General features: G+C 37.3%; 1 protein-coding gene across 1 annotated transcript; it reads left to right on the top strand.

Annotated features, from left to right (window-relative positions):
* The first annotated feature begins 11690 nt into the window (after positions 1-11690).
* On the top strand, positions 11691-12421 carry LOC118615520 (peptidyl-prolyl cis-trans isomerase A-like). Its single transcript, XM_036240532.1, has one exon. The coding sequence runs from the start codon at positions 11719-11721 to the stop codon at positions 12214-12216; it is 498 nt and encodes a 165-aa protein (XP_036096425.1). The 5' UTR covers positions 11691-11718; the 3' UTR covers positions 12217-12421.
* Positions 12422-14100: the final 1679 nt, after the last annotated feature.

The raw sequence follows: 14100 nt of genomic DNA, 5'->3' as shown, positions 1-14100 counted from the left end.
ATATAACTGAGATCACCTTCGAATACAGCAATGACAGCTGGTGTTTTATAGCCTGCAAAAGTTAGGGGGTCAGTGGATGGAAATTTACCATCAAGGGTAGAGAGATTCTTGCTAAATGTCTTATGATTCTTGTTAAGGGCACCCTTAAGGGTGAGGGATAAGACTGGATTAGGTGTTAAAGGTGGGTGTATTCTGGCTAACCTGACAGCAGAATTCTCTGCTAAAATTGGACGGGTCAAGAGCAGGCTAAGATCAAGGCCCAGTCAAGAAGAGGACTCAAGGGAGCCTGACTAAAATTTGGTTAAGGAAAGAGTCTCTGACACTACGGAACTACTCCAATTATAGTCATACAGCGCTCTTGGAAGTTAAGAGAAGCTTTATTCTTCTTTCACGTCAGGGCAATATATTAGACAAATGAATACAGATCTAATTTTCACAATATACGAATAGTAAAATGTTTCTAGGTGAAGTGAGAGCAAACGTGACCTATCAGTATGTGGTACAAATGTCCCTGTTTAAGTAGTACTAATAATTCCAGGGAAGTTCTGTCTCTTCACAGTATTGGGGACATGAATTCAGTGGGAACTGATTTAGTGCCAACTCAAATGCGAATAACACCTTTCATTTTCTACAACTTAAAGGGGTGACCAGATATGTTGTGGCTATTTTCGTAAAATCGAAATAACATATTAATTTAGAAGGGAGGCCACTGAAATTCACTTTTAGACATCAAAACTAGTCTTTGTTTTTTATATTCTATATCTGGATCATAAAACTTATAAAGGTTTAGGTTTAGAAACTGTGTCTAATCAGTTTCAAAAGAGTAAAGTTTGTTGATACCAACTTTGATCAATTAGGATGCTTGGACTGCAAATAACAGATTATCTGTTCAATGTGGCTTAAGCAATAAAGCTTTTCCATTGTCTTATATAATAAGATTCTATTGCAGGTAGTTCAATGATTGGTGTGACTGTCAGCAATGTGATCCAGAACCCACATGCTTTCTAATCTCTGCTCTGCTGTCCCCAAGTTGTTGGATTTTCATCCTTAGTCTTGTCGCTATATAGTGGTGACATGATTGCTTCAGATCTAATAATCACATTTTCATACCTGTTGCAGAGAACCAAATTTTTTTTCTGAAGCTTTACAGCAAGCATCTTTTAAGTCATATGTCCAGTAATGGGCAAAGTTATTGCAACTACTGGTTTAGACTAGTCATGATGCATCACCATGATTTGGATATATTAGGGTTGTATAAACTAAGAAAAAATGAAGAAATATTTAGAGCAATAAGGTAGACAATAGTGTCAGCCACAGCGGTTATGGTCTAGAGAAACAGATAGTCTCATAATAGTTAGCAGGAGTATAAAAACCCAGAAACTATTGGCCAGTGTAAATAGTTTTACTTAACTTTATATAACTTCAGTTCCTGGCATTTGTATCATATCTGTTTGAAAAACAGGATGATACATTTATATATATTTTATACCACATGTGATTTGACTTCTTCAAGCCAGATACGTTGCCAGTCTTTCTGCAAACACATTTTTAATCCTGTAAAAGAAATCACTTAGAGATTTTAAATGACACATAAATGGATACAGAAAAGTAAAAAGCATTTGTGGAATTTTGCTTTTTATTTATTTCAAATTTTTACTTAAATCTATAGTAATCCAATTGTTCCATACATTTACTGGTCCCATAGCATGCCCGTCATTTGCCCACTATATTTGTGCCATGATGATATCAGTATAGCAACATGTAGCACATGAAAGGGGTACATATGGACTGTGTATTTGTGTCCCCACCAAATTCATACATTAAAACTCTAACTCTTAATGGGGTGGTATTATGATATGGGGACATTTTTCTAAGTTACTTGCATGTATTATTGATTTTAGTCTGCATAATTATCACATAGCATGGGTATATGTTTCACCTATGTTAAAAATGAGAACCAAGAGAGAGAAGGTTACATGTTTTACCAAAAGATTATGTATATACATATATCTACTTTAACTCTTGATCTAATCCATTCATTTATTGTCACCCTAGTATTTACACTGCTAGCATTGGTACTGTCTATCACAGTCTGAAGAAGCATTTAAAATCTTTTTCTTAACTGAACAACTATCTAAGCATAGATCTCATACAATAGACCCTTTTCTTTGTCTTATTCTAATTTCAAGCTAAGCTACTAACATATTTCTCAGATATTTGTCATTTAAACCTTTTAACCCAAGTAAATACTAGGAATATACTAAATGATTAGACAAATTAGTTTAAATTATTTCAATCAGTGTTTGACAATGTAAGAGAGATTGTTGTATAGAGAGGCCTATCCCCCTTCAGTTCTGGGGAGAATTCTTCTGCAATCTTAACCTGTATGATTTTATAATGACCTCATCTCCATAGTACTAAAAATGTTACCTATATTTCAAATTTGTGTTATGTCACTTTCCTCCTGATTACTAAAGATCAGTTTTACTTACTTACCAAGCTCTTTCTTCTTGTAGGAATGTTTCATGTGCTCCTTCTGCCTGAACTTTTGTTCCCCAGTTCATGGCAAACATAACTACTTCTAAATCCTTAAATCTCATCTTGACAATTATGTACTCTGGGAACGAAGACTAGAAAAAGCCTCTCTCAATGGAGAATAATAGTTTGTTTCTTTTCAAAGAAAATTAATATCACAGTATGAATGCTTTCTATCAGAAAATTTCATTTAATTACCAGATATCTGACTGTGAGTTCAAAATAACAGAATCTGAATGGAGGAAAAAAATTAGAATTCATGGAGGTTTGATGTTCAATTAAGTTTCTTGTTTTATTGTTTAATTAAATAGAACTACTAAAAATAAAATAAGTTGGAAAGCAATTCCAACAAGTGCTTGTTAATTCAGCATATCTTGCACATTAAAAGGACTGTCATTGATCTATGTTCCAGCATTAGATCCTCTATTGTAGGGAAAGTATGTAAGTACGAGAGTTAAATCAATGAGTTGATAAAAATCAAATATTAATATATTTGGCCTCTTTGAGATAGACTGTTAACATGATCTTTATTTCGCTTACAAATCAGTATAAATATATTGTTGTTTCTATCTCTGCTACTTCTCTGCACAGTTTCTTTTAAAGAAAGTGTTATAAAGGAGCTTGCGAAGGCATAGAACGGCCACTAAATTAAAAGTATATCTCACCATTGGGCCTTGCTTAAATGTATCCTCGATAAACCTCTTCTACTTGTTGATACAGAACCTAGGAATTAATCATGCAGGTTAATTTATAGGGAAAATGAGATACAGAAATAATAGTGTAAAAGAGTTTGGCATATGGTTGCCCTCCTTATCTCTTAAGTTGATTTTGTTTTATAAGAGAAACTATATTAAGGCACAAAATTCCATTTGTAAGAATAAAATTTGCTTTGAGAGAATTACCATCAAGTAGACCTATTTCTGCAATAAACGGAACATACTATTTTTTATTTTATTTTATTTACAGATGTTTCTTCTTTTTCCCCCATTGACACCCTCCTCCCCACTCTACCCCTACCCCGTCCCCAGCTTTTTGTTCATGTCCATTGGTTATGCATACATACATGTAAGTTCTGTGGTTTAAGAACATACTATTACAATACAAAACAAGAAAGTTGGATTTTACAGACATAATGCTCTATGAGAAAATCAAGCACAAAAAATGTAAAACCACATTAAACAACTTAGCTGAAGTCATATAATGGGCAAACTAATTTATTTATCTGGTGATAGCGGAAAAGAGGTGGCTTGGGGAGAAAGACTGACTGAGAATAGGCACGAGGCAGTTCTCTGGGGCGGTAAGAATGTTCTCTGTCTTGATAGGAGTGTGGGTTAAAAGAGTGTTTGCATTTGTCAAAACTGATTATATATACGCCTTCTGCATATCAATTTATGCAAATCAAACCTCACCAAAGAGGAACATATAAAAATCGGATAGGCAACATTAATATTGAGTGCTGCAGTTCTGACAGCCTCTGATGCAGGAAACTAGCCATCTAGAACAGTGGTTTGCCGAGAAAGGACTCTATCCATAATGGTTCTGCGTGAACTGCAGGGAACATTTTTTATCTTTTATTTCAATGTGGCCAAGACTATCCCCATGTATGTATGCTTTCCTAGTGAATCAATTAACATTAACCTCTGTTCACTCTCAAACGTGTCTTAGTACGGAAGATAAATAATATGGTCACAGTGGAATGAATTAGCCACAAGAGGAAACAAAATTCCAGTTTGACTAACAGAAATACTTAGCCTGACCTAGTCCTCAGCCAACGTAATGCAATTTATAACCATCTTGTTCCCATTTACTAACTTCTAATTTCTAGTATTCATGATCAGAAAATACCCCCTGGGACATTTTCTTACACATTTCCCATCAATCCTCTATTTGAAACCTTTAATGTGTATTTTCAAATCTTTATTTAATTGTAATGAACTTTTCTGGAAAATCTGAACTTGACAAGTAACTATGGGAGACTGATCAAGTTGTCTAAACTCAATCAGTACAAAATGCTAGTAACATCTTCATCTATGAGCCAGCCTCTCCTATGATACCTACTATTGTACCTAGTTGACAGGATATTAGAGTAGCTCAACAAATGGGCCCACAATGTAACAGCTTAACAAAAATAGAAATGTGTTTCTTGGTTCCTGGTTAATGGGGAAGAGCTCTGCTACTCTCCTTCATTTAACCCAGGGCAAAGGTGGCTTTGTCAACTTCAATATATAAATTTCATGGATACCATAGGTGTTACTATCCCGGGTAGCCAGAAGGAGAAATAAGCATGGAGTAAGAAAGACACATGGGGAGAAGGGTCAATATAAGTTATGGAGTAGGTATGGACAGGGCATACATTACACCTGCTCACTTTCTATTCCCTAAAACTCAGTAACACGACAAGATGTAACTGCAAGAGAAGATGAATGATGTAGTCTACATGAATGCCGGGAAGGAAGAAGGAACATGGATTTTTATAGGGAGCAATCTCTGTCACATGTGTTGATAATCTCTGTATTATTTTTAACTGAGGTATAATAGACATAAAACATTATATTAGTTCCAACAGTACATTATATTGATACCATATTTGTATATTTTGAAAAATAATCACCACAATAAATCTAGTTAACAGTCATCATCGTATAGCTACACTTTTTTTTCTTATGATGAGAATTTTAAGATCCACTCTCTCTCTTAGCAACTTTCAAATATTCAGTATAGTATTGTTAACTATAGTCATCATGCTGTACATTGCATGCCCATACCTATTAATTTTGTAATTGGTAATTTGTACCTTTAAAAATCCAAGCTCATGCCTGGCCAGTGTGGCTCAGTGGATTAAAAGTCATCCCATGGACAGAGAGGTCCTGGTTTGATACTCGGTCAGGGCACATGCCTGGGTTGCGGGCTCAATGCCCAATGAGGAATATGCAGGAGGCAGCTGGTTGATGTTTCTCTCTCACATTGATGCTTCTATCTCTCTCTCCCTTCCCCTCTGTCTAAGAAACATAAAAACAAGTCAAAGCTCATAAATAATTTCTTTATTGTTCTTATTAATTCTCTTTTTTTCCCCCTATAGTACGTTATTCACATTACAAAATAGAATATTAGTAAAATATATGAAATCATGTTTCTTGGTGCTTAAAACTTTTTGAGATTTTCTGCTAGATTTATGACATACTCCAATTCTGATGGACAGACTGTAAGACCCTAGGTCAGTCCTGACCAATCCCTTATACATTATGTTCTAATGATAACACTGGCCTTCTCTCTGTGGCTTAAACTAACCTACTTGGTTCTCAGTGTAAGGTTTTCTCCATCCATCAGTTCTAATTGTTATAGTGTTATAATTACATTCAACAATGCATAAGCAAAACTTCCATCACAATAGTTTATAGGAAAAAGGGGTTCATCTGTCTCTTACAACACAAATTTAAGAACAGGTTATCTAGGAATGATCTGGGGGCACAGTCATATTAAAAAAGACTCAGGATCCTCTTTGCTCTGCATAACCATGTCTTGTGTCTCTCTTTTATCTGTATGAAAGAAAGATGCTGCTCTACCTTCAGGCATCATACTCACGTACTGGCAGACACAAGAAGGAAGGGCCCAGAGTCTTTTCCTGTTCGGAGTTGCCCATATATTCGAGTAGGAAAGCCCCACTCTCCTATGTGCATCACATTGGCCATAAATATGTCACACTGACACCTCTAGATGAAAAGAAGTTTGGACTTTTTAGCTTTTGCAATAGTAGAAGCAAGAACAGGAAGTATTGTAAATCGTTTTTGGATCACCAATTCATAGCACCTTCTAAATCCCAGAACTTTACAAGCATATTTTCTGCTAGTCATTCAGTTTTAGATTAAATGTCACCTCTTCAGAGAGGCCTTCTGTGCTGCATATTTTCCATGTGCCTCCCTAGACATTCTTTACCTTGCTGTGCCCACAAGAGACTGACCTTTGTGGATTGCTTTAATTGGATTCCTTGCCCTTTGACTTTTGGTCAATGAGAGATTTTGAAGAATGACAAAAGAATGATCTTGGGTTATTCATCTCCTATCGCCCTCCATGACCATCCACAGATGGTGTCTTTCCTTCCCAATGTCCTTCAGTTCCTTTCTGGCTACTTAGTTGTCAGCCCCCCAAATCCTACCCAGTCCTGTTAGTTTTTCTTACCCCTGCCCACACTTTCTTTGCTCAACTGCCCTGTTTGCTGCCTTGTTTGAGTAGACCATTTATTTCTTTCAAGCATCCTGACTAGCATACATTTTTAGCTACTGTATCCAAAGGAGGTCTCAAGAAAGTTTCAGTTTCATCAACCTATTTTAATGATCAGCATAGTACTTACCACTATCTGACATTTTTTTTTATTATGCATACACTCTTTACTTCCTCCTACTAAAAAGTAGGCTCCTTGAGAGTATTTACCACGTCTGTTTTTCTCACTGTTTTATTTCCAGTACCTAGAATATTGCCACATAAAATTTGTTCAAGATTTGTTGAGTGAATAACAAGTGCTAAACATATATTTGTTAATCAAATGTTGCCTAAAGTGACCACTTCTCCAGTTACCTAAGCCCTCCCACATTTAAAACATTTTTTTTTCTTTATTGATTTCACAGAAAGGAAGGGAGAGGAAGAGAGAGATGGATTGGCCAACTCCTGCATGCCCCCCAGTGGAGATTTGGCCCACAACCTGGGCATGTGCCCTGACCGAATTGAACTGATGACCTCGTGGTGCACAGGTCAACACTCAAGCGCTGAGCCACACCAACTAGGCAGCCCTCCCACACTTTAAGCTCACCTTCATGTCCCCAGTAGTTTCACCAAGAATACTTCTAGATACCAAGTGTATCTGCAGTTGAAGCCTAGCCTTTTCCTGGATATCCAGGCTACTGTTATCGAAATGTTTAATGATGACCTCTGATTTTTATCTAAATCCTTTGGGTGAAGACTTCTGAATTAAATCCTTTGGTCTTTACTGTCATCAAACTGAATTATCTTTGGCCATGTAAACTATCACCAAAGAGTGAGTCTGTTTCAGGATAAAAGGAAAAGCCATGTATCATTAATGTGATTACAGATGACACAAAATGTATCTGTACTCTTCCTGATTAGTTGTGGACAAACTGATACATTTTTTTTTATTCTCAGGATATCCATGCCAATATGGATTTATATATGGCATAGTTCTAAATACCACATCAAGCACTGTTTCTGCGCATGTTCAGGAATGCATTAAATATTCCATCACATCCATCACTCTTCTGGAAGTATTAATTGTTTCATTTTCTGCTCAGAGCAGTTTCTTAATAACTATCTTTCATTAAAATAGATCATGCTGGAGGATGTGAAAATGGCGGCAGAGTGAATGGAAGCTACACAGATGATCTCCCAGGACCAAATAGGAATTACAACTAAAATAAAGACAAATCTTCAGAATAAAGAAACAGAAAAGCAGCAGGAAGGACCATATAACCAGGGACACTGGTAGGATCTGCAGAGGCACGAGAGGGTGGCAGGCTGGGAGCACACAGGCAGCAGCAGTCTTAGCTGTGAGCAGCACCCTTGGGGAATAAAGACCAAGCCTGCTCCACAGTGCAGAGAGCCGGAACAGAGTGCTAAAATAGCCACAGTCACTCACCTGGGGCTCTGGCAGGGGGAGGGCAGACTGGGCTGGAATCCTGTGGGGACACCCAGGATTTGGAGAGCACTCAGAGTTTTTGCTGAGTTGTGGCCACAAAGGACGGTGGCCAGTTTGCTCCTTCCCAGAGCTGTGGGAAAAGCAGCAGCCCCTCCCTCAGAGATTCAGCCTTTTCTGGGTAAGGCAAAGAAATGCAAATTGAGGCTCATTAACAACCAGCATCTATCCCACCCTCTGGAAATCCTCTTAGGCAGAACACCAGGGCTACATTCCAAGGCCCTGAGCAACTGAGACAACTAGCCTCTAGGCAAAAAGCTAGAGGATAACTGAACCTCTCCTGGGCTTGCAAATCTACCAAGGAAAGTAAGACTTGACAGTGGTATTTAAAGTGGGCCCACCCAGGCTCATCCAAATCCAGTAGAGGGAGCCACAGACAGCAGAACACAAACACCCACAGGGAAAATTTGGCAGACTCCAAAACCCACTGAGATAGCCAAAATGGTGAAACAAAGAAACAAATCCCAAATGAAAGAACAAGAGAACTCTATCAAAGATAAGATCAATGAAATGCAACTAAGCAAATTATCAGGAGTTCAGAGCCATGATCTTGAGGAAGCTCAAAAGCATGAGTAAGGACACCAGCACCATGAGTAAAGATATAGAAACATTAAAAACCAACCAAGTGGAAATGAAGAATGACATAGCAGAAATTAAGAACACATTGGAAGAACTAACCAGCAGAGTACAGGAAGCTGAGGACTGGATCAGTGAATTAGAAGACAGGGTAGAAAAAAATCAACCAATCAGAAAACCAAAAGAAAAAAAACGGTTAAAAAACAGGAAGACAGCTTAAGAGAACTGGGGGACAACTAAAAACGTAATGATATTCGCATCATAGGATTCCCTGAAGAAGAAGAGAATGAGCAAGGGTTAGAGAATATATTCAAAGAAATGGTGAAAAAAAAACTTCCCTTATTTGGTGAAGGAAAAAGGCATTCAAGTTCAAGAAGCACAGAGATCCCCAAGTAAGAAGAACCCAAACAGGCCCCCACCGAGACACATAGTAATCAAACTGCCAAAAATTAAAGACAAAGAGAGAATCCTAAAAGCAGCAAGAGATAAGCAACAGGTTACCTACAAAGGACACCCCATAAGGCTCTCAGCTGACTTCTCACAAGAAACACTACAGCCCAGAAGGGAATGGCATGAAATAATCAAGGTCATGAAAAACAAGGATCTGAATCCAAGACTACTCTACTCAGCAAGGCTAGCATTCAAAACAGAAGGTCAAATAAAGAGCTTTCCAGACAACAAAACAACTAAGATAATATATTAACACTAAACCAGCACTGCAAGATATGCTAACATCATACTTAATAGGCAAAAACTAAAAAGCATATCCCTTAAGAACAGGAACAAGACAAGGATACCCACTTTCGCCGCTCTTATTTAACATAGTACTGGAAGTCTTAGCCACAGAAATCAGACATGAAGAAAAAATAAAAGAGATCTAAATTGGAAAGGAGGAAGTGAAACTGTCATTATTTGCAATGACATGATATTATACATAGAAAACCCCATAGACTCCATCAAAAATCTACTAGACTTAAATGAAGTTGGCAAAGTAGCAGGATACAAAATTAACGTCAAGAAAATAACCACATTCTTAAACACCAATGATGAACTCACAGAAAGAGAAACTAAAAAAAAACAAAAAAACAAAAAAAACATTTAGCATTGTGGCAAAAAAAATTAAGATACCTAGGAATAAACTTCACCAAAGAAATAAAAGACCTAGTCCCAGAAAACTACAGGACATTGAAAAAAGAAATAGAGGAAGATATAAAAAAGTGGAAGCACATACCTGTTCATGGATTGGAAGAATTAACATCATTAAAATGCCCATACTACCCAAAGCAATCTATAGATTTAATGCAATCCCCATCAAAATACTAATGACATACTTCAGAGAACTAGAACAAATACTTCAAAAGTTCATATGGAACCAAAAAAGACCCTGAATTGCCACATCAATCTTGAAAGAGAAGAACAAAGTAGGAGGGATCACATTACCAGATTTCGGTTATACTACAAAGCCACTGTAATAAAAACAGCCTGGTACTGGCACAAGAACAGGCAGATAGATCAATGGAGCAGAATAGAGAACCCAGAAATGGACCCAAGGCGATATGATCAATTGATATTTGACAAAGGTGGCCAGAGCATACAGTGAGGTAAAGACAGCCTGTTTAATAAATGATATTGAGAAAATTGGACAGCTACATGCAAAAAACTGAAACTAGACCATCAACTTACACCATACACAAGAATAAACTCAAAATGGATGAAAGATTTAAATGTGACTCATAATCCATAAAAATCCAAACAGAGAATGACAAATATCACATGATCTCACTTATTTGTTGAATATAATGAATATAACAGTCTGAGGAACGGGGTAGTCCTAAAGACGTGGAAGTGGGGTACAGACTGACAATCCCCAGAAGAAGGGGTGGGGGAGAGAGATAAATACAGAACTTACATGCGTGAATGCATGAGCAATGGACATGGACAACAAAGGTGGGAACAGGGCGGGGAGGGAGAAGGAGGGTGTATTAGAGGGGGGGAAAGGAGAAATGTCTGTAACATAAATAAATAAATATAAATAAATAAATAAATAAATAAATAAATAAATAAATAAAACAACTATGAGGTATCACCTCATACCTGCCAGAATGGCTGCCATCAACAAATCATCAAACAACAAGTTCTGGCGAGGGTGTGAAGAAAAGGGGACTCTAGTACACTGCTGGTGGGAATGCAGACTGGTGCAGCCACTATGGAAAACAATATGGTGTTTCCTAAAAAAATTAAAGGTGTAACCGCCATTCTACCCAGAGATCCCAGTTTTTGGACTATATCCTAAGAAGCCTAAAACACCAATCAGAAAGAATATATGCACCCCTGTTTATAGCAGCACCATTTACAATTGCTAAGATCTGGAAACAGCCCAAGTGTTCCTCAGTAGATGAGTGGATAAAAAAGCTGTGTTCATATACACAATGTAATACTGTGCAGCTGTAAGAAAGAAAGATCTCTTATCCTTTGAGATGACATGGAGAGACCTGGAAAGTATTATGCTAAGTAAAATAAGCCAGTCAGAGAAATACAAGTACCACATGATCCCACTTACTTGTGGAACATAATGAAGAAAATCAGCTGTCCACCAAAAGAGATCCAGATCATGGAAGTAGGGGAAAGATTAACAAACCTCTGAGGGATGGGGTGTGGGAGGGGTGGGAAGAGATAAACCAAAGAATTTACATGCATGTATGCACAACCAATTGACAGGGACACTAGGCTGGGGAAGGCAGGAGGGGGGTGGGAGTGGGAAGGAGCAGGGGTAAAAGAGGAAAAAGGGAGGACATCTGTAGTATTTTCAACAATAAAAAGAAAAAATCCCTGAAAAAAATAGATAAATAAAATAGATCATACCGGCCTTGCAGACACCGTCGTACCGGCACCGCTCGAGCCTAGCCATGGTGAACCCCATCGTGTACTTCGACATCGCCGTCGATGGCGATCCGTTGGGCCGCGTCACCTTCGAGCTGTTTGCGGACAAAGTTCCAAAGACGGCAGAAAACTTTCGTGCTCTGAGCACTGGGGAGAAAGGATTTGGTTATAAAGGTTCCTCCTTTCACAGAATTATCCCAGGATTTATGTGCCAGGGTGGTGACTTCACACGCCATAATGGCACAGGCGGCAAGTCCATCTATGGGGAGAAATTTGAAGATGAGAATTTCATCCTGAAGCACAAGGGCCCTGGCATCTTGTCCATGGCAAATGCTGGACCCAACACAAACGGTTCCCAGTTTTTCATCTGCACTGCCAAGACTGAGTGGTTGGATGGCAAGCACGTGGTCTTCGGCCAGGTGAAAAATGGCATGGATATTGTGACAACCACGGAGAGTTTTGGGTCCAGGAATGGCAAGACCAGCAAAAAGGTCACCATTGCTGACTGTGGACAACTCTCATAAATTTGACTTGTGTTTTATCTTAACTACCAGACCATTCCTTCTGTAGCTCAGGAGAGCCACCCCTTCGTCCCCATCTGCTTAGAATATCTATAATATTCATGCTCTTGCCGCAGTTCGTTGAGTTCCATATTTTCTTTACTCTTTCCAAGTCTAGCTGGATTGCAGAGTTAAGTTTATGATTATGAAATAAAAACTAAACAATTGTAAAAAAAAAAAAAAAAATAGATCATACCCAGAAATTAAGGTTGCAGAGAGATTATGCTCTGAACAGTGAACATTCAATACACAAAAGAAGCAAATTTCAGAGTTTAGCATTCAGAATGTGTTTATCTATTGGAAAAGACATAAATAAAATTTTATCTGATCTAGTTATAATGTTTGGGATAATTACAACTTAGTTTCAGTCTGACATGAAGATTTATCTGCCGTGTCCTATTGTTATAATTATTTTTTATTACCTTATGTTTTGGGTGGAATGTTTTCCTTCCCATTAATGTGAACATGTGATGAGATCTTAAAATTAAATTACATACATATATAAATAGTAAATTATGTATTTTGTATTAATATAGAGTTATTTTATATTCATATATAATATATACAATAATTATATATAATGATATATACTATATGTTTAAGAAAATGAATCAGAATCATTTGTTTGGTAAAATTTGGATTCTTTTCTAACATATGATGGGGAAGAAAATGCAAGGAAGGGGTCAGTGTTAGAAAGATCAGACTCAGCTTGAACTTACAGGAAAAAATAGGCAAATACAAAATGATAAGTGAGTGTATGTTTGTAATCATAAGGTGATGAACATTAAAGACAATGCTAAATAGCCCCAGGTTTATGTTAAAAATAGTAAGTAGTTTCTAGGAAGAGGCAACATGGAAGGATAAAGATGAGTGGTTTTTATAAAATACTTAAAGGGTTTTATCTGTCTATGATCAACAGCTTTACTGCTTCCTATGCCTCATTCTGTTTAACTTCTCTCCTCCACAACCGCATTATTACCTTTCAAGGGAACAATCTTCATTTACACAAAGGTGGGCAGAGGACTAATGTGCTGTCCTGCTCACCTGCAACTTCCAGAGAGGTCCTCACTGACTCTTGTCCCACTATAATTCAAACAAGAGTTTAAAACTACGATTAGTGGAAAGTACTGTAAAGGATAATGAAAAGGAAAAGGAGAGAAATTAAAGCAAGAACCTGATGTTCCTAAACCCATGTTTGAATTAGGTACTTCTACAGTCTATTTAAAACTCAAAATTATTACATTTTGAAGTAAATGTTTGGTTTCAAAAGGACAGAACAATTTCATTCCATTTAAAATGAAAGTGGAGTCATTTTCTTTTTCAAGGGTGAAGGGAGTCAAATGTATGGTGATGGAAGAAGATTTGACTTTGGGTGGTAAATGCACAATGCAATATACAGATGATGTAGCATAGAATTGTACACTTGAAACCTATATAATTTTATTAACCAATGTCACCTTAATAAATTTAATTAAAAAGTTCTATCTACTTCTTTTTTTAACTTAATTATTGTCTTCCTTTTTGTGCGTCTCTGCTTTGCTGGTGCCATAAACCTATAAATTGACTGCATATGGAATTTCATGGCTCACTGAGTTCATACTACATAACTTTGTAAGAGGTCATTAGCAGTGCTATTGACCAATTAAAGAATGTTTTATATTTTTTGCAGGCGGGGCAACTCATCATATCTCTCCCTTCTTCCTGATTTATTCCAAGACAAGACCTTGGAATTTGCAAGTGTAAATACAGTGTGTTCCAAATAGAAGGCATTTATCCAGCCAAATGCTTGCTGCTCACGGTGAGCCACACATTTCATGGTGTGCACAGTTCAGAAGGAAAAAATAGATA

The sequence above is a fragment of the Molossus molossus genome, unplaced genomic scaffold, assembly GCF_014108415.1.
Source record: "Molossus molossus isolate mMolMol1 unplaced genomic scaffold, mMolMol1.p scaffold_m16_p_4, whole genome shotgun sequence".
Classification (NCBI taxonomy): domain Eukaryota; kingdom Metazoa; phylum Chordata; class Mammalia; order Chiroptera; family Molossidae; genus Molossus; species Molossus molossus.
This window is presented reverse-complemented; position numbering and strand designations above follow the sequence as displayed.

Coding starts and splice junctions, on each gene's coding strand:
- LOC118615520 (XM_036240532.1), top strand. CDS start 11,719: ATGGTGAACCCCATCGTGTACTTCGACATCGCCGTCGATGGCGATCCG.